Raw genomic sequence first — 19,261 nt, 5'->3', positions numbered from 1 at the left:
TATTTAGATTTTCATATATATGTATATGTATATATAAAAGATTTTATCATTATGCACAAATATATGTTGGTATCATGTATGTGTACATATATGCGTAATATTCCATCTTTACAGTCACATACGCAGATATTATGTATATTTGAAAGGCAATTATGAAAAAATCCTAGAAGGAACTCATATTTCCAGGGATCTCCAAGTATCTCATTCCAGGAAAGGAACTCCTTCAACTACACAGAAATGTGTGATCCTCAGAGAGTTCATCCATGAAAAGCATTAATTGTCCAACTTGCCCCTTTTTCCCATCCAGAAAAACAGATCCTTTCTATCCTACAGAAATTTTTTTCTTGTGATATAATCCAAACTAAGGGCCGGGTAGACTTCATTTTCCATGAAAACCCATCCAAGAGGACTGCTGAAAATAGACTGTTCTCTGAGAACAGATACCAGAAAAAGCAAAGGGAGGGGTGGAGGCAGGTCATCTGGGGCAAGGAGTTCTGCAAAATAAATTAATGATTGATAATCTCAGTTTGAGTTAAAAGCAGCTCATTAGCACCCATGTAGATTAAGGGATACATCACCCTGCAGATACCCTGGATGTATTTTATCTGATTTTATTTATCATGGGAGATGGGTTGGGATGGGATGCCATGTTCAAACTTTGATATTCCCCATGGGTTTGCCGTGACAGAAACATTTCCTCCAGAAAACAAACAAATGGAGAAAAGACTCCAACCTAACTCCCTCCAGACCACAGCACATTGAGGATGGAGTTGAATCCATTCAGCCTTGAGCTTGGGGCAGGGAACATTTCCACCCCAGTGTTCACAGTCTGGGTGTTCCTGATCCAGAAATGCACACTTTGTGCCCTGGGGCTTGGCTGCAGGATTGATTAAAACATATGGATTAAAAGAGAGCAATTAAAAGAAACATCAGCTTTTGGAGAGGTCAGGGTGAGCAGGTTCCCCATCTTGGCAGGGAAGGGGAGATGATGCAGTTTGGATTTAAAAGCAATATCCTGTAGTTCTTCTTGGGGTTTTTTGGGTTTTTTTGTTAGGTTTTTTTGTTTGGTTGTTTTTTTTTTTTTTTTTTGTTTTCCCTTTTTAAAATTGACACTGCAGGTTTGGGCCTCTGTTTCAGTAACTTTAGATACATTTGTAATGTAATTTATTATTTCTGTTTCATACTTATTTTTTATTATTTATTGGTTTATTTCCTAAGACATACAAATGTGATATCCTTAATGGTTGCTTACAGCCTCATGGAAGTGGCTTGTCTCAGTGTAAAGGGATATTGGAGCAGGTCCTTGGGGAGGCAGTTTTGCTGCTCCCCCCGGAGCACAGCAGCATTTGCTATGTTCTGAGCAGCATCTCTCCTCCAGAATCAAATACATCCCTTTGGAAAAATGCATCTCAGTCTCATTCTCCTACCTGGAGTCTTTTCAGTTCAAATATTTTTTTTTGAAAAATAGGATTTTTCTTAAATCCTTTGGGATTTTTAGAAAAAAAAATCCCAAACATGATCCCACCTTGTTCTTTCCCAATTCCTGCAGAATTCAGCTGAAAGGCTCAGCACAATTTTGGTTCCACCCCTGGAGTGTTTGAATCTTCCTGGTGCTGGGCACTCTGTGAGCTGACCTGGCAGCAGGAGCATCACTGGGGCTCCTGGCACTGCCACCTCTGCAGCTCCCTGTGCTTGGTTTCCTAAACTGCTGCCCAGCACTGCCAGGAAAATGTTATTGGGTTTTCTCACTGGGTGTTGGAGCTGCTGCAAGTGGCCAAAGTTTGTCCAGTGTGCCTGGAGGGGCACAGATCCCCCCTGCACTGCCCCTGGCCTGGCTGGGGCTCTCAGGTCACTCTGCTGGGGCTGGGGGTGGCTCTGGGGCAGCTGAGCATCTCAGGGATGTGGGGAGCAGCCAAGGGCTGCAGCAGAACCCAGAACAATGAGACAACATTACTGGACAAAAATTCCCTATTTACTTAACACTTAGCTGAAGAATTAGGTTCAGGGTGATAAATGAGGAAATAAAATTATATTTCTAGGGTGGAAGAAGAGAATATATTGAGGTTGCAGCATGTCCCTTGGTTGGGGTTGTGGTAATTTTGGCAGAAGGTTCCCAGATGAGCCACAGTCACTCCCTTGCCTTTCCCTTATGGAAAGGGTCTGCTTGAAGCAGAGGTAGGAAGAAGCAAAAAATACCCAACACGACCCCAGAACTAAAAAAAATCATGGAACCTTTAGCTTTATTTTCTTCAAGCTCCTGTAGTGGTTGTGGGGTTTTTGGTTTGTTTTCTCCTTTTTCCAAAACCGTTACTATTTAAATGCAGATTTTTAGCTTTTCCACCCGGGAGCCGGAGCTGGAAATTCTTTCCACTGCGTTGGTGCAGGAGGGAACAAACTGCTGCTTTTAGTTTGCTCAAATAATCCATCCCTGGCTGGAGCCACGGGTTTCCTCCTTCCCCCTCCCTCCCACTCCCAGAGCGATCCCGGGATCTGCTGCGGGTGCTGATGGGGACAGGGCTGAGGGGACAAGGCTTCAAGTCCCATTTCCCTAAGGATTCTCCTTTAAATGTCTCCAAGACTTTATTCTTGCAAACACCAAGTGGGCACTGGAGGGGCAAGCCCAAGTGGCAGCTTCATTTTTCAGAGTAAAATGGGCAAAAACTTCTGTCTTTTCCTGGCATTAAGGAAAGGAGGTGGGATATTGGCAGGGAACCAATTTGTTTTTCACTGTGGCATGGCAGGAGGATGCTCAGGGCTGGGCAGGGTCTATGGCCCTGTGCCAGGACCCCCTGAACTGCAGTGAGGGGAAGTTTGTGCTGCCCAGCATTTTGGGGATGAGCCATTTCCAGGAATAAAGGAAGGGAAGTTTAAAGTGGGGTGGGCGAGGCTTTCCTTATTTATTTCACACTGCTTCTTGGACTCTTGGTCAGATGCCACACTCCCTCCTCCATTCCTGTTTCCCTGTCCCTGGACAGGGGCATGAGAGTGGTGGCTTCTCCTTCAGCACAGGGATGTCACTTCTGATTTTCTGGGGAGAAGGAGATAGCACTGGGCAGGGTTTGCTGGTGCTTTGCTGCTCTTGGGGGGGGCACATCCAGGATAACTGCATTTCCTAGTCCCTGACCTGCTGAGATCAGCTCAGCTGGCCAAAAAAGGAACAAATGAACCTTTCAGCTTTCCCCTCTGACTGAGCAGTGGGTGCCTGGTGCCCCCAGTTCTCCGCTGGGACCCTGTCACTGTCCTGGGGGGACTGATGGTTCTGGGTTCAGAACCTGTGAGTTTGAGGGTGGTCTGGAGCTCTGTCTGCCCCAGGAAGCCTTGTGACCCAAACCAGAAATTTTTGGGGCTGAATTTTTTCCAGCCATTGACAGAGTCCAGGTGCCACTGAGGAAAGTGGTTGGATCATTTTACCCTAAAGCATTGCCTGGAAAACAGCAAGGATGTTTCTGGCCCTTAAACCTCTGCTATTCATCCTTATGTGTTACTCACCCACCCTGGGCTACTGCCTTCCCCAGCTGGCCTGAATTTGATTATTTTTGGGGCAGTGGATGCCCCAGCCAGAAGGATTCTGGGCTTTTGCAAAGTACATGGCACGTCTGGAGCAGGAATAAATGCTGCAGAATGACAGGAACAGCAAAGCAGTGGTGTTTGCCATGGGAGGGGGTTTGTATCTTGTTTATTTTATCTTTCTGGTGCCTTTTGAAGCAGCCCTGAATGCGTGGCTGTCGCTGGTGTAAGCAAACCTCACCTGGCACACAGGAAAAAGCAGCTGTGAGGCGATAGGCAAATAAGTGCTGGGGCTGGAGGGCCTCCCCACCCACGGCACACCCAGAGCCACCACTGCCTCTCTCTGCAGGGGAAAGCACGGCAGGAAACCACCCGTGGCTTTGGGACCAGCTCCTTGGGGTGGTGGAGGACAGGGGAAGGGCTGAATCCTCTGGGATTGTGCCTGCTCGTGGTACAAAGCAGGGCTTGGCTTGGCTGTGGCATCCCCCAAGGATGGGGATGGATGCCCCATCCCTGGAAGTGTTCAAACCAGCTTGGACAGGGCTTGGAGCAACCTGTGATGGTGGAATGTGTCCCTGCCCAAAGCAGGGGCTTGGAACAGGATGATCTTGAAGGTCCCTTCCAACCCAAACCAGTCTGTGATTCTGTGCCCCCAGTGCTGTGGTGGTTTTTAATGCAGGGTTATTTCCTGTGCTCCCTGGGTGGCAGAGGCTCAGCACAGCTGGAAATGCTGCTGGCTGCAGGCCTGGGGGCTCGCACTGCAGCTCTCACTGCAGCTGTGCCCACCACGCTGGGGATTCCCTGCATGGGTGGTCGGGCTCAGTGACCGCCGTGCCAAGGGGGTGCCCCGGGACAGCCCCTGGCCCTGCTGGTCTCTGGTGGCTGCTCGCCTGGTGGGGTTTAACCTTTGGGGCTTTTCTGGTGAAAGGCTAAGCGAGCTTTGGGTTGCCCTGGTTCAGGGCAAATTTGGGAGAGAACCCCCAAAGGGGCTCCTCTAGAAAAGCAGATTCAATCGGCCCCTCCCCACAACCGGTTCGGGAGAAAATACCTCCTTGGAGAAAAGTGGGAAAAAAACTATTTATTAAACAATAAACCCTAAACAATATTAAACAATAAACCCTCTTGGTGCTCCAAAGGAGATGACAGACTCAGAGCAGTCCCTCCCCGGTGCAGCTCGGCTCTCTCAGGCTCTGATCGGCCCCTCCGGCCTGGAAAAGCCGCGGCCCAGGCCCGGCCCGGCGGCCACAGGTGGAGCTGTGCCGTGCTCTGCCGGTGTTCAGGCCAGAGCAGGTTTGAACAGCTCAAGAAACAGAAAAACCACAGTCTAGGGAACTTCTCTGCCTCAGCTAGCTAAAAACGAACTAAAAAGCAAAGGAGAGCTCTGTCCTGCTGTGTGTCACTCCGCAGACAGCACAGCCGAGGAGCAGGAATGTGGAGGAGCGAGTGCAGTGTCTGAAACAAACTGCAGCTTCTTCCTGCCCTCTGCACTCTCTGGAACAAGTGTTAAAGGTGCAAAACTTATGATTCAGCATAAACAGAACAAGACGATTTGGGATAAAAGCATCATATAGTCAGCCCAGGACAGGGGTGTGTGCCCCCACGTTGGTGCAGCAGCGTGTGGGGATGTGGGGGCAGAGGCTGAAGCAGGCAGGGTCCCTTTAGCTGCACCCTGAGGGTGCCACCCTGCCCGAGCAGAGCCACCTCCTGCTCTGGCACATGGCTCCAGGGGTGCTGCGGTGCTCGGGAGCTGTGCAGAAAGGGAAGTGGTGGGGGTGAGTTAAGTCAAACACAGCCAGGCACTCGGATCACTGCGTTTTGTCCTCTGGGAGCATTAGCACCATTAGGCTTTGAGTGTTTGCATCGCACATAACGCTGAGGCACCCAGGCACACCGCTCCCAAACGCTGCTTTTCACACTTCTCACCTCGAGGATGAGGAGCAGCCCCGCTCTCCATCCTCGGCTGGGATTTATGGGCTGAGTGTGAGTTAAAACACCCCAGCAAAGCCTGTCCTGCCCGTGCAGTCCAGCAATTTTGGGGAGTGGAGGTGTGCAGCGCTGGCTGTCAGTGGGGTGAGGCAGAGCAGACATCCCTGCAGGATGGGATCCTTCCCGTGCAGCCGGCCCTGGGAAAGGCAGCCAGTTAAAATAACAGTTTATCCTGCCTGCTGTCTTGTGGGATGGTGGAAGGATCCCAGAGCAGCCCTGCCTGGGCTCCTGCTTTATGTCACAGGACAGGAGCTGCTCTCCCAGCTGGGGTTGTTTTAGGGTTTTCTTGCCCTTTTCACTACTACTTTACTGCCTGTCAGGAAAGTCCAAAGGAATTGGATGCATCCCTTATTTTGCACATCCATTTCCCCTTCCCTGCACAGGAGAAAATATATTAAAGGCAGGACGAAAAAAAAAAAAAAAAAAAAGTGATTGCAACATAAAATTAGAGCCTGAATTAAGTTATTTAGAGCAGAAAGCTGGGCCTGGATGTGATGCTCATCATTACTCTCCCAGAGGGCATCATGCTCTTCCCACATCATTTGGGGCAGAAGGGTTTCCCATGAGGGAAATCTGATTTTATCCAAGGGAAGCTCCTGAAATGGTGAGGGAAAATGGAATTTCAGGATGTTTGCTGTTGTGGATTGCACCCTGGAATGTACACCAGGGGTTGCTTTGCCATGTGCTGGCCTCTGAGAGTGTCACCTTGTTCCTCACTTCCCCCAAAGCAGAGTGGGATGCAGCACTTCAGTGCAGGATGGAGAAACACCAGCTGCTGCAGGGATGTGCTCCAGGGATTTTTTGCTCCTGTTACAGCAGGAGAAACTCAAACATTTCCCTGAAGCACCCCCAGTGCCACCCTGTCCGGGTGTGTGTTTGCTTTGGCCGGGTCCCCCTGGGGACACGGGGCTGTCACCGAACCCTGGGGCAGCCGCCTGTGCCTGTGCTTGTGGGTGGCACTGCTGTTTATTTACCTTTTCATCACCTGATTGCCGTGCCCTGCCATGCTGCAGGCGCCAGCCCGTGGGCTGCCAGCCCTGTTTGAGTTGGCAGGAGCTGGAGATTAACCTCCTGCTAAAATAGCCCGACGCCAGCCCCGCGTCTGCCCAGCGTGCCCGGGCTCCTTGCACACCCTTAGAGCATCTTCTGTGGATATTTGGCAGCCTGGTATGGGCCAAACATCACCACAGATGTGATGGCACAGCGAGGAGAGATGTCACGATGTGACAAGCTCAGAGCAAGTTGCAGCTGCTCAGCAGTTCCTGGAGCTGAGGATGTGTCCCTGCAAGGCAAAGCCCTCAGAGGTGGTGCCTTAACCCCGAGGGGACAGTGCTCTTTTGGTGGTGAAAATGGCCCTGTGACATCTGAATTTGCTTAATTTGACTGAATTTGCTTAGTTTTGGGGCAGTGGATCCCCAGCCAAAAGGGTTCTGGGCTTTTGCAAAGTGCAGGGCACGTCTGGAGCAGGAATGAACACTGCGGAATGACAGGAACAGCAAAGCAGTGGTGTTTGCCATGGGAGGGGGTTTGTATCTTGTTTATTTTATCTTTCCGGTGCCTTTTGAAGCAGCCCTGCACGAGTGGCTGTTGCTGATGTAAGCAAACCTCACCTGGCACACAGGAAAAAGCAGCTGTTGGGATACCTCCACTTTCTTGGCTCTGCTCTCCAAAGCTGCCATGCAGAAGAGCAGGAGCAGAGGAACCACAGAAGTGTCCACAAGCTGCAGGTCCTGTGATGGAACTTCTCAGCAGGGGAAGCTGGATATTTATGGTGCATGTGGGTGACCCATGTTGGGATTCTCTGAGCCACCATTATCACTTTCCACTCTTGGTGGTGCCACTGCATTTATGTTCTGGCTGGGAGCTCGTGCCCAGGGTTGGATTGCTGTGCTGAGCCACCCTTCGAAGAAAGGAGCTATTCAGGTGCCAGCTAGGAGTTTCCATTTCAGCCCATTTGCACTCACCATGTTGTCCCCAGGGAATGACAGATTTGGAATTTTCCTGGTTCCCTGCCTGTGGTGGGTTTCCCTGCAGGATGGGACATGGCAGCACTGCTGGTGCCATGGGGCTGACTCACACAGAACTTGGGGCTTGGGGAGTAGTAAAGCCTCCTATTTCTAGTGAGACTTTAGTTTTGTCAGGAAGAAGCTCCAGCTGCAAACTTTTCTGTTTTCCTGTGTGTTTTCATCAGTTCACACCCAAAAATATGGCCTTATTGTGACTTTCTGCCCTTTTTCTCTGGGTGTTTGGTGCTGAGCTGCCACTTGAAGAGTGGTGGAAGGAGTCACTGACAGCAGGAGCTGCCTGGTTGTCACTGTGCTCAAACCTGGGGGTTTGGGAGGTGCTTGCAGCAGCACTGCTGCCTTTGAGGTTTGGTGACAGCGACGGCAGTGTCACTGTGCCACCGCAGGGTTTCAGCTGCCTGCCCCAGGCACGTGTTTCCTGAGTTCACAGAAACCCCTTCTCGGGCTTCAGCAAGGTCTCATGCAAAGTCCCAGCTCTGTGAACGGTGCTGCTGCCACTCTTCATGCAAACACAGTGTGGGACAAGCACTGAGAGCACCATGGTGTTCCAGGTGGCTGCTCAGGGTGGAAAGTCACCCCGGGGCACCCCGGCTGAGCCAAGACCTGTGGGAGCCCCAGCTGCCTCCCCCAGGGCACCTGCCTGCCCTCAGTCCTCTTACTTTACATGCTTGCACCCTTTAAAGTGGAGTCTGGATGGAAATAGCAGCAACAGATCTTTTCTACTTTTAATTTTGGAGGCTCTCTGGGCTGGGGAGAGGAAGCTGGGGGTGGAGAGGAGCTAGCTGTGAGAGGACAAGAGGCACTTTGCTTGACACGCTCTGTAGAGTGAGTTGAAACACTAAAGGTGCTCCAAGATTAATTTTGTTTTACGCTATAAAAATAATTATAGGCATTGTGTACTGGTCTGTGTCTCACAGTGGCAGGGGATCAGAGCAGCCTGACCCAGGGGGAATGTGGGTTTAAAACAGCTCATGGTGGGTGTGTCTATGAGGACTGAGGACCTGGTACAGTTTGAAGCATGAACACATTTAGGCTTCTTGTTTTCACTGGTTGGTTTAGTGAAGGTAGGTATGGTTTGGGGTTTTTTTTTCACTCCTCTGAATGAAAATAGGTGATGGAAAACAGACAAGCAGGTTTCACTTCCTGCTTTCACTTAGGGCTCCATGCTGGGGGTGTTTGGAGACAGCCACAGTGGTGGGGCATCAGTGTCTGCCTCAGGTTGGTTCCCCCTGGACTTACCTGGTCTCTTATCCCCTCCCAGAAACACAAGGAGTGGAGAAACATCTTGTTTTGTCATAGAACTGTAAAGTGTGGAAAACACCTCTAAGTTCGTTGAGTCTAAGAATTAACCTAGAGCTGCCCCCGGTTTCTCATCAGCCCCATGGGGTGCAGAAATACTCTGAGAGATCTGGGGAGAGGAGAAGGCTCTGGGGAGACCTCAGAGCCCCTCCCAGTGTCTAAAAGGGCAACAAGAGAGCTGGAGAGGGGCTTTGGAAAAGGAATGGAGTGACAGAACAAGGGGAATAGCTTCCCACTGGCAGAGAGTGTGGTTAGATGGGACATTGGGAAGGAATTCTTCCCTGTGAGGATGAGGAGGGCCTGGCACAGGTTACCCTGAAAAGCTGTGGCTGGCCCATCTCTGGAGGTGTCCAAGACCAGGCTGGATGGGGCTTGGAGCAATCTGGTCTGGTGGAAGGTATCCCTGCCCATGGCAGGGGTGGAACAAGATGGGCTTTAAGGTCCCTTTCAACCCAAGCTACTCTGGGATTCTAATGGGGGCAAGTGGAGACAAGCACCCATGAGCCACCAAAATCAGGGGGTCACTCCTGAGCCCTCCCTGGGTGAGGACCTTACACTCTTGGGCCCAACCTTGCCCCAGCAGGGCCAGCACACCCCTTGCTGCCCAGGAGCAGGAGCATTCCCTTGGAGGGTACCAGGGTTTGAGCACTGATGCCTTTTTGGGACTACCTGAAAAGAGAGGCCAGACAAAATTAAGAGAATAAAAAGCAGTTTATTTTTATTTATTGAAGGGCCTTCAGGTACATTTAGGGCAGATGAAGCCCTCCAGGGGCTACACCCAAAATGGACAGCGAGTCAGAGGTTTTCATATTTTTATAGCTTTGGTCCATTTGCTTATTAGGGATTAATCTTCCAATTACAGCTTCAGGTAATGAAGTAATTTACCCCAAGTTTGTTCCCCCCAAATCACTTTTGTTTACATTTCTCAGAGCATGAGGCAGTGAGGTGTCCTTGATTCCCAGGCCTGGAGAGGAATTGTTGTGTCTGACCAAAATGGAAAAGCTGTAGCTAACACTCTATATGGAGTTTGGAGTTAAACACTAAAGAATTGCATGATTACAAATATATGGAGAATATGAAAGCTCAAACCTTAGGGCATCACATTGTCCAGTGGTCGTGGGACCTGTTACTGCATGCGAAGGCCATGGTCACCCCCTGGGGATGTGGGAATCCTGGGGAGTCTGTGGTGGGTGCTGGGGAGCCCCTGGGTTTCTCTCAGGTTCTGCAGGTGACTGGGCTTGGGTTTGGCTGGGAGCAGTGTGGATGGAGGCTCTGCACCCCCTGGGGTGGGTTCAGCAGGACAGCTTGGGGCAGCTGAGCATTGCCCTTGGATGTGTTTCGTAGAGCTTTGCAGGCTGTAAAGTACACCAGATTAATAGGAAATATGGTCTGAAAGTTACAGTCCCCAGTGGGGCTGTATTGGGTTTCTGGCAGGGCATTTTATGGGATGGTTGGACTTCTGTGTCTTGGATTTGGAGAGGGCAGCTCCTGAGGAATATTTTTTTAGGCAGACTGAGTGTAGGAATAAATGCTGCCGGAGCCACTTGCAGATGGGAAATTATGTTTCCAGGGCTGCTCACTTGGTGTTGGACTGAGAAGTTTGAGGACAAGCTGCCTTGATGTGGTAATTTGTGCAGAAAAAATTGCATTTTGGGGTGATGAGTGAGGCATAAGGGAAGGGATTGCTAGTCTGGGTCCAAATCACTAATGATCTTTTTATTTTTATAATTTGTTGCTGTATTGTGCTCCTTGGACTGTTGATGAAAACCCGCAGAGCTCCCTGCAGAAGAAGGTAAGTCATGGGCTGGAGGTGGCAGTACATGCCTTGAGTCTGGGGGGAGTGTGCTGGGGACAAGGACAGGGAATCTTTGGGGTCTTTTAATCTTGGTTTTAACCCCAGAGAAAGCTGGGCCAACAGTAGAGCTTCCCTGTGGTGGTGAGGCCACTTCTTACTTCTGTGAATAGAAGCACAGAGGATTTTAAAAACCAGACCCAGTGAAAGCAGGGCAGTGCCAGAAGTGGAAGCATTTCATTTTAGAGAGAAGCCCCCACTGCAATGCTGCATGTCCCCACCAATGCCCATGGCCAAGGAGCACCAGAGCAGCCCTGAAGCAAGCAGGGATGTGTTTCTGTGGGTCTCAGTGGTCTGCCTGTCTTCTGGGGATTTTTTGGAGCACTGATTATGCTTGGCTTCATGTTTTCCCACCAGGAAAGTCCCTCTGGGAGTTGGTACTGGAGCAGTTTGAAGACCTACTCGTCCGCATCCTTTTGATGGCAGCTTTTCTGTCCTTTGTGAGTACCCAGAGCTTGGGGTGGCACCTTCTGGGGCACACACAGCCTCAGGTGACATCCAAAGAGGAAAGGAGGGCAGGAGCCTGTGGGATGAAGGAGATGCAGCAGCAGAGCAGTGGTTTCTAGGGCATGGTGGCAATATCAGTGCATCTGCTTAAAGATGGGACTGGAGGACTTTTCAGTCATGCTGATCAAAAAGCACCAAAAGTGATATCAAAGAGCTCCCTGGGCTGCCTTCTGTTTACACAGGGCTGTTCCAGGCTGATGGTCTGAGCCTGGTTTGCTGTGCCCAGAACTGAACTGTCAGCTCAGTTTTCCCCACAATCTACCCTGGGAGCATCTCTGCATGAGGAGATGTTTCCCACCAAGGTGCTGGAGAACAATTGGGGTTTTTTTAAGTGCAAGTCAGTATGTTTGGCAGCAGGATGGCAAAGCTGAGACTCCTGTCTCTTCCTGTAGGATGTGACCTATGGGTCGATAAAGGGGAAGGCTGGTCCCTGCTGGGGTTTAATACAATCCCAAAACAACATGCAATGAAGTGAATGCAGGTGTGGAGCCCTGTGCCAAAGGTCAGGTCCTTGTGCCAGTGCCTCTGTGACAGAGCACAGAGGTGTTGCTGTGTTGCCACAGTGCAGGTCGATGAGCAGTTAAATGGAGTGGAAATATTTGTGTGTGTGCTTCATTTGTACTCTGGAATGAGGCCTTTATGGGATGGAGAGGGGGGCTGAGGGTGGTGGAAGCCATAAGATCAGTCCCTGCTCTGCAGAGCTGCTCTTACTGCACTGATTATTTGTGTTGCTTCACTGACCTTCTGCCCAGGAGGGGCTGCAGTGCTGCCTGGTCTCTCCAGCTCATGGCCATAGTCCCCTGCCAGGAGCACTGAACACAAAGGGAGAGGCTTTCCTGGTGCAGACACTCACTCAGGCATTGCATGGCTGTTTCCTGCAGCCCTACTTGTCCAATGCTTCAGCTTTTCCCAGGCTGAAGCATTGGAGGCTTCAGCAGTGGGATGTGGCAATTCCACTCTTTGATCAAGCCATGTGGGTCTGGCCACCTCCAGGCTGTTCCCTCTCCAGCAAATAACCACATGTGGTTTGGCTCTTGTTGCCATCACCCTTCTTAAGATGTTGCTGCTCTGGTTTGAACCACATTGTGCTCCTTCTTTTCCCTTGCCACCAGATCCTGGCCTGGTTTGAAGAAGGGGAGGAGACCACGACGGCGTTTGTGGAGCCCATTGTCATTATCATGATCCTGATTGCCAATGCTGTGGTGGGAGTGTGGCAGGTAAGGCACAGCCTGCCCTCGGGTCTCTGCTCCATGAGGATCAGATCCTTCATCTAAAGGTCTGGTTGCTTCATGCCCCTGGAAACTCATTTTACAAAGGTTTAATTTTCATGTTGGCCATGCTTCCCCATGCCCCTGCACATGTGCTCAGTTGCTGACTGCCTCTTGGCTAGTTCTTTCAGTCTTTGGCAATTCTTGCAGGTTGGAGCTTATCTTGCACTTATCCAGGCAAAAACTGCTTGTCTCCTGGCCAGGGTCAAATGCATTTTCCAAGGGAAGGTCTTTGCTCTGTCTACCAGAAAGCTACAGTGGCTGCTGCCCCTCACCTCACTGTGTCCCTTCTGGGAGATGAGCCAGTGATGGCTTCAACCAGTGATGCTCCTCTTTTCTACCTATTCATTATAATGTCATTTATTTGTCTGCAGCCTGATCTCAAGTGAGGTTGCTGGATGGGGAAAAATGCAGTTGTTTGGGATACACTGCTTCTCAAACCAAGAATGAGATGATCAACCCCAAAGGTCCAGGGTTGGTTTAAACCAGCAGGAATCATTTTGTAGAGGCTGAAGGTGCTTGTCCCATTCATGGTGTAAATGGATTCCAAAGCCAGGGCCGGGGTTTGGGTTTCCCTGTCTTTGCAGGGGGTGGGGAAGGAGCCTGCTGGCACCAGCAGCTCTGCTCCTCTCTGCTTGCAGGAGAGAAATGCTGAGAGTGCCATCGAGGCCTTGAAGGAGTACGAGCCCGAGATGGGGAAGGTGATCCGCGCCGACCGCAGCGGGGTGCAGCGGATCCGCGCCCGCGACATCGTCCCTGGGGACATCGTGGAGGTGGCAGGTAGGGTGCCAGCACCCCAGGGATGGGGCTGGATGGGGACATGGTACTGGCCAGGGGGGTCCCCCAAAGCTGAAGCTCTTCAGCCTGCCAAGGCTTCCCCTGAGCATCAGGCAGTAGAGAACAGCAGAAAAGAGAAAAAAATATCCATTTCTGACGCAGGTTTTGTGTCTCGGGAGGGTTTCCCCTTTTTCTGGAAGAACTAGGAGAACTTTTAATTTTCTGCCAAGATTCCCTGTTTCTGGAAGTTGCTCTCCCACACATATCCCCAGATAGGGCGTGGGTGAAGGGGCAGTGCTGGGTGCTGCTGCAGGCACCTCTGTGGGGAGGCTTCCTTGGGAGCTGGGGCTGCTCATCCAGGGTGACAGGCAGAGGGGATGAGCTGCAGGGTGCTTTTGCCTCTGGATGGGTTGTACCCCTCAGCCCTTCTGCTGGAGCTGTGCACTCAGCAGAGCTTGCCTGGGGGTCTGCTCTCTGCCCAGCAGAGCTGAGGAGGATTCATTCCAATTATTCTGTTTTGTTTGTTCCTAAAATGATGCCGTAAACCCCCAGAGCCGCAAAACTAATCCTCTCCTTTCCTCCCCGTGGCCTTGCTGGTGGAAACATGCTGCAATCCTTCCCTGCCCAGCCAGCTTGCTGTTATTTATGTCTTCAAGTTGGGCTTCAGCTGGAAGATGAATAAAAAAATAATGGAGGGAGGATCAAACCAGCCAGATCCTCAACTGGGTGAGCTGGCAGCCCTCCCAAACCAGCTCTGACAATGCAGTCCAGCTGCTGACCTGGCCTTTAATTAGATTAATGAATTATTAATAAAATTCTGCCATCTTTCCCCAAATCAAGTGCATACTGCCTGCCCATCAGCAGCCCAATATCACTTTTTAATGGCACAATCAGCATTGTGACTGGAATGGAAAGAGCTGGGCTCTCTGAAGGAGTTTTGCAAATTATTAGCAAATTGTGGGTTTAGGAGGTTATGGAAAGTTGTGAGGGTGCTGCCAGGTGCCTGATAGGAAAGCACACAAGGAGGAAAAGCTTTGAACCTGCCGTGGACATCCAGGTGATGCCCTGGATGTGTGACTACACAGGCAGGAGGGGCTGGCTGCTGTTTGCATGTGCAAATGCAATGAATTTGGCAGCAGGGAGCAGGAAACCTGTTACGCTGAGACAAGGAGGGGGTGGTTGGAAGTTGGCAGGCTGCTCAAACCCAGCTGAGTTTTGCCCTTTTGTGACAAGGCCATGGAGGTGAGTCCTGGTGCAGGCAGCTTTTGCCTTTCCCAAAAAGCACAGGCAGAGCATCTCTTCAGGAGCTCCCTTGGTTGCTGTGACCCCTGTGGTGCTCAGGCAGGGCCAGTGGCCACAGCCAGGCAGTGTCCCCCTGTTTTCTTCTCTTTCTCTGGGGAGACTCGTGGTGCTGGGGGGGTCAGCACGTGTTCATTACCTGGCTAATGGCCAGCCCAGGTCTGTTCTGTGCCATGGGATTAGAAGGCACTCTGCACCCTGAAGCAAGTGCCACCAGGGCTCTCTGTCCCCAGATGTTGCAGGAGTCTTCCTCTGCAGGTTTAGCTCCTGTTTGCAAGTCCCCCTGCCTTTCCCAGGGCAAGAGGAGCTCTTTGCTCCCTCTGAGATGCTCCAGCCCCCTTGAACAGAGTCTGAGTCTGTGCATGATGTTTTGGGGAGGTCTGTGCTGGCACCCCCAGCTCGGTGTCCCCCAGACAGGTGTGACAGGGAGCAGGGGGGTCTGGCAGATGTTGCTGCTGCATCCTGGAGCGTTGGGATCTGCAGCTGGAATAACTGGCTGGGTGGTGGAGCAGTGCCAGCCCCCTCCTGCTGCTCTGGGGGGGTTTATGAGCCCCGGGAGGAAGCACTCGTTAAAGTCTGGGATTTGAGAGCATCGTTAGCAGCCAAGGCAGCAGTGTTGTGTAAGGGATGGGAGGGGCTGGGAGCCAGGGCTCCCTCAGCCTCAGTATTTCCAAAGCCTTGGAGCGTGGCTGTGTCCAGCCGATAAGGGAGCAGGGGGAAGAGCCAGAGGGAAGAAACTCAGCAGGAAAAGTAGCTTGAAATGTTTTGGTTTTTTTTTTTAAGGAAGCACTAGTGCCTTGGAGGGTGGTGTTGGGTGGCAGTGGATGGGGCAGCTTTCACCTGTGCCCACTGTGCCATGCCAGGAGAGCCAGGGATGGTTGTTTGTGTTGGACACAGAAGATTTTCCACTGTTAACAGCTTCCAGTCTTAACAGCCCAGAGAAACCTGAAGCAGGGTTAAGACTGGTATTAGGAAGCTCAGATTGTTTCAACGTGGGGATATTCTGTTTTTTTGCAGGATAGAGGCAAGATGGGGGTGCAGGGGGAGTTTGCAAGGAAGAGGAGAGACAGGGACACGGTGGGGAAGGGGATGCAGCACAGCAGGCAGGGCAACACCAGGGTTTGTCTGGGGACAGACTTGCAAATTACAGACAGACAAAATGAAGATTTACCAAAGCTGTAAATGCAGAAATGAGGTATCCCAGTGCAGGACCCTTTGGCAGGGGCTGCACCCCTCATTGCTCCAGGCTGGGTGGTGTTGTGCACCTCAGTTGAGGGTTTGCTATCCCCATTCCCGGGGTGTTGAGTGCTGCCAGTGCCAGCTGACAGAGCTGCTGTCCTTGTCCTTGCAGTTGGTGACAAGGTGCCAGCAGACATCCGCATCATCGAGATCCGCTCCACCACCCTGCGCGTCGACCAGTCCATCCTCACAGGTGCGTGTGGGCCTCGTGCAGCACAGGCAGCTGCCTTCTGCTGTCTTTCTGGAGGCCTGTTTTGGAACTGATGCAGGGATAAGTGCTTGGCTGGGGTGGGAAAGGGTGGAAGAGCAAGATTTGGATGATGGTCGGACCTTCCCAGGTCCTCAAAGTCATGGCATAGGTGAGATGTATTGGTGATTGGGTGTCCTTCCTGCAGAGCACGAAGCCTGGGCTTTCCTGTGTGACTTGTGGGGTTGGAGATCCCTATGGTGGATGTTTGGATGGTTTGGTGGCAAAGTGCTGCTCTAGAGCACTGTGTGATGCAGGCTTGGAAGAGGGATGAGCTGAGGCTGGAGAGGGAACAAGGGTGATCCATCTCTCCCCTCTTGTCTTGGCAGGGGAGTCTGTGTCAGTGATCAAACATGCTGACCCCATCCCTGATCCCCGGGCTGTCAACCAGGACAAGAAGAACATGCTTTTCTCTGTAAGTCCCTTACACCTGATTCCACCTCTCCTGTGGTTTTCCAAAGTGCAGAGGCTGGTGGATGTGGGAGATCTCTGAGCAGAGAAAGGGAGTGCATGCACAAGACCTGAATCCATAAAAAGAGTCCCAAATCCATAAAAATAAGAACCTGCTTCATTTGGATTCCATTTGGGCTGTGGCACATAAGGCCTTTAAATACCTTGGGCAATCTCAGAGCACTTTTTTTTCCGTCAAGTAGGATGCATTATGGATGGGGAAGAGGTTTGTGGTTGAGCCTGGAGCTATTGCAAATTTGGGTTTCCTCCTTTCTCATGTTCTTCTCAGGCAGAAGTCAAGTCCTCAAGGGGTTACAACTCTCAGGAAGGGCTCTCTACTCCTTAGGGTGGGTTTATATAAAAACCCAAGATGTCCCATTTTCCCCTTAACCAAGATCTTGCATTCTCCTTTCACAAAGAGCAACCCTTTTCCCTGCTCAAACCAAGGTGTTTCATGCCCACATATCCACTCTTCTCCTTTCCTGCCCTCCCAGGGCACCAACATTGCAGCTGGGAAGGCCGTTGGGATCGTTATTGCCACGGGGGTGTACACCGAGATCGGGAAGATCCGAAACCAGATGGTGGAGACCGAGCCTGAGAAGACACCCTTGCAGCAGAAGCTGGATGAGTTCAGCCAGCAGCTCTCCAAAGTGATCTTCCTGGTGTGCATCGCCGTCTGGGTCATCAACATCAGCCACTTCAGCGACCCCGTGCACGGCGGCTCCTGGTTCCGGGGGGCCATTTACTACTTCAAGATTTCGGTGGCGCTGGCGGTGGCCGCCATCCCCGAGGGCCTCCCGGCCGTCATCACCACCTGCCTGGCGCTGGGCACGCGCCGCATGGCCAAGAAGAACGCCATCGTCAGGAGCCTGCCCTCGGTGGAGACCCTGGGCTGCACCTCGGTGATCTGCTCCGACAAGACCGGCACCCTCACCACCAACCAGATGTCTGTGTGCCGGGTGAGAGCCGGGCTCGGGGCCAGGAGGTGCAGGGGAGCTGCTGAAGTGTGGGTTAAGCCCTTTTCTGACACAGAGGTGGGGCAACTGAGAGCTGTTTTAAAAACTTCTATTCTATTTTCAGTCTCATGAGAAGGGTGAGACAATACAGATGTTACAATTCATGCCATCACAATCAGGTCAACTATCTGAAATATGAGTCTCCTCGAGCCAGGTCTCATAAGCTCTTGGAGATCTATTTTACACCCAAGATAGCTCAGCTGCCTTAGAAGGCATAAAATCAGCAGGATGGCTCCTGTGGTAGTGTTGGAAACAAAAAGGTTTTAATAAAAGGCAAAATAACAAAACTCTTTACAGAGAAAAACCCAGCCAGGTGTAAGAGTCCTTGCCCCTGGTAAAACACCTCACAAAAGAGATTTGTTTCTTTGTTCTCTTCTTTTTCTAGTAAATTGCTCAGGCAGGACTTTTTGGCTCCTGTCCAGTTAGCTATCCTTAAGTTTGAGGTGAAGTCCCCCAGGTCCTATGAGATGCCTTTTCACCTAATCAAGGAGAAAAACTTCTGGGCTTGTTTCCTTTTTAAGGGGACAAAGAATAGTTTTGTCACTCCATCAACAGAGGACACATTCCTATATCTATCTCCTAATTACAATACACTATAAACATTTTTTGGCCACACCATGCTGTAGATGCCTTAAAGCCAATCATCTGAAATTACCCCTTGTGGGTCCCACTACAATGTATCTTTCATAGTTCTATTTCTCCAAAGTATCTAGTCTCATTTGTAAGGCCACCCTTTGAAACTTTTTTCTTGCTCCATTTCTCTCTCAACAATATCTGTCCTATTCCATGGCATTGCTAAGCCAGCATTTCTTATCTCAAGGTTTGCATACAGATGCACGCTGTGTGGGCCTTCTGTCAGCCCTGAAAACTCTAAAAATCCCTTTCCCACACTTGAGAGCACCCCGTGCTGTGGTGATGGGCTCTGTGTCCTCACCAGAGCTGTGTTGAGGTAACAGTGTGGGGGTGAGCAGGGAGGAGGGTTTATAGGAAGCCCTGAGGTTCCCCAGGGGTCAGTAAGGATCAGGGCTTCTCTTGGCTTGGGTGCAATTAGAAAACTCACTTTTACCAGCACACCACTGTGGAGGTGCTGTGCTGCAGTCTCATTTCAGGGGTCACTTTCCAGGGAATGTTTCTTCCTGCTGGGATGTGGTGCTGAGACAGAGCTCCTGGAGATGCTGATGAAATCAGCCTCCTCTGCTCTCTTGCTCTTTTCCCCCTGTTTTTAACCCAACCAGTGAGAAATCCTGGACCATGCAAAGTTACAAAGCCTGGAGCCATGAAAAGCATTCCTGATGGAGGGAGCCCTGGGGTGGTTTGGTGGAGAGTTTGAGGGCTCCTCATCTACCAGAGAGTTTTGCTCCCACATAACTGGCCATGCGAAGAGGTGACTAGCTAGGAAAGCCTGGACCATCTGAGTACTTCTCAGTTTTCCCATTAATCCATGAATCAGGAAAGCTTTTTACATGCCTTTGGCATGTCATTTTTATAGGAGAACCTTGGAAAATGTGTTGCTGTGGGAAAAGAAGGACCTGGCCAACATCTCTCCTCTCTGACACGAAGATAGGGTGGTGGGAAGCTGTGACAGTGCTGTGAACTAGCCACAGGCTTTGGCCACTGGTTAGCTCAGCACAAACTGCAATGGATGGAAATGTCTGGTATTTCTGCCCTGTGAATGACACAGAACAAGTCAGGGCTGGAACAATGTAGGGACGAAACTGCCCATGTGTCCTGCATGAGGAGGAGGTTCCCACCAGCCCCATTTTCAGAGCCAGTGATGCAGCAAAACAAGG

General features: G+C 51.0%; 1 protein-coding gene across 1 annotated transcript in view; it reads left to right on the top strand.

Annotated features, from left to right (window-relative positions):
• The window catches only part of ATP2A3 (ATPase sarcoplasmic/endoplasmic reticulum Ca2+ transporting 3), a 55,851-nt gene that overhangs the window by 10,604 nt on the left and 25,986 nt on the right, over positions 1–19,261 (top strand). Inside the window, exons 2-8 of the mRNA XM_064395021.1 lie at positions 10,591–10,608; positions 11,026–11,108; positions 12,288–12,392; positions 13,085–13,223; positions 15,871–15,951; positions 16,335–16,420; positions 16,950–17,414. Coding sequence (XP_064251091.1) covers positions 10,591–10,608; positions 11,026–11,108; positions 12,288–12,392; positions 13,085–13,223; positions 15,871–15,951; positions 16,335–16,420; positions 16,950–17,414 — 977 coding nt within the window. The remainder of the gene's footprint in view (positions 1–10,590; positions 10,609–11,025; positions 11,109–12,287; positions 12,393–13,084; positions 13,224–15,870; positions 15,952–16,334; positions 16,421–16,949; positions 17,415–19,261) is intronic.

This window comes from Passer domesticus, chromosome 19 (assembly GCF_036417665.1).
Source record: "Passer domesticus isolate bPasDom1 chromosome 19, bPasDom1.hap1, whole genome shotgun sequence".
Classification (NCBI taxonomy): Eukaryota; Metazoa; Chordata; class Aves; order Passeriformes; family Passeridae; genus Passer; species Passer domesticus.
Note: the sequence above shows the minus strand (reverse complement) of the source record. Positions and strands in the feature narration are given on the sequence as shown.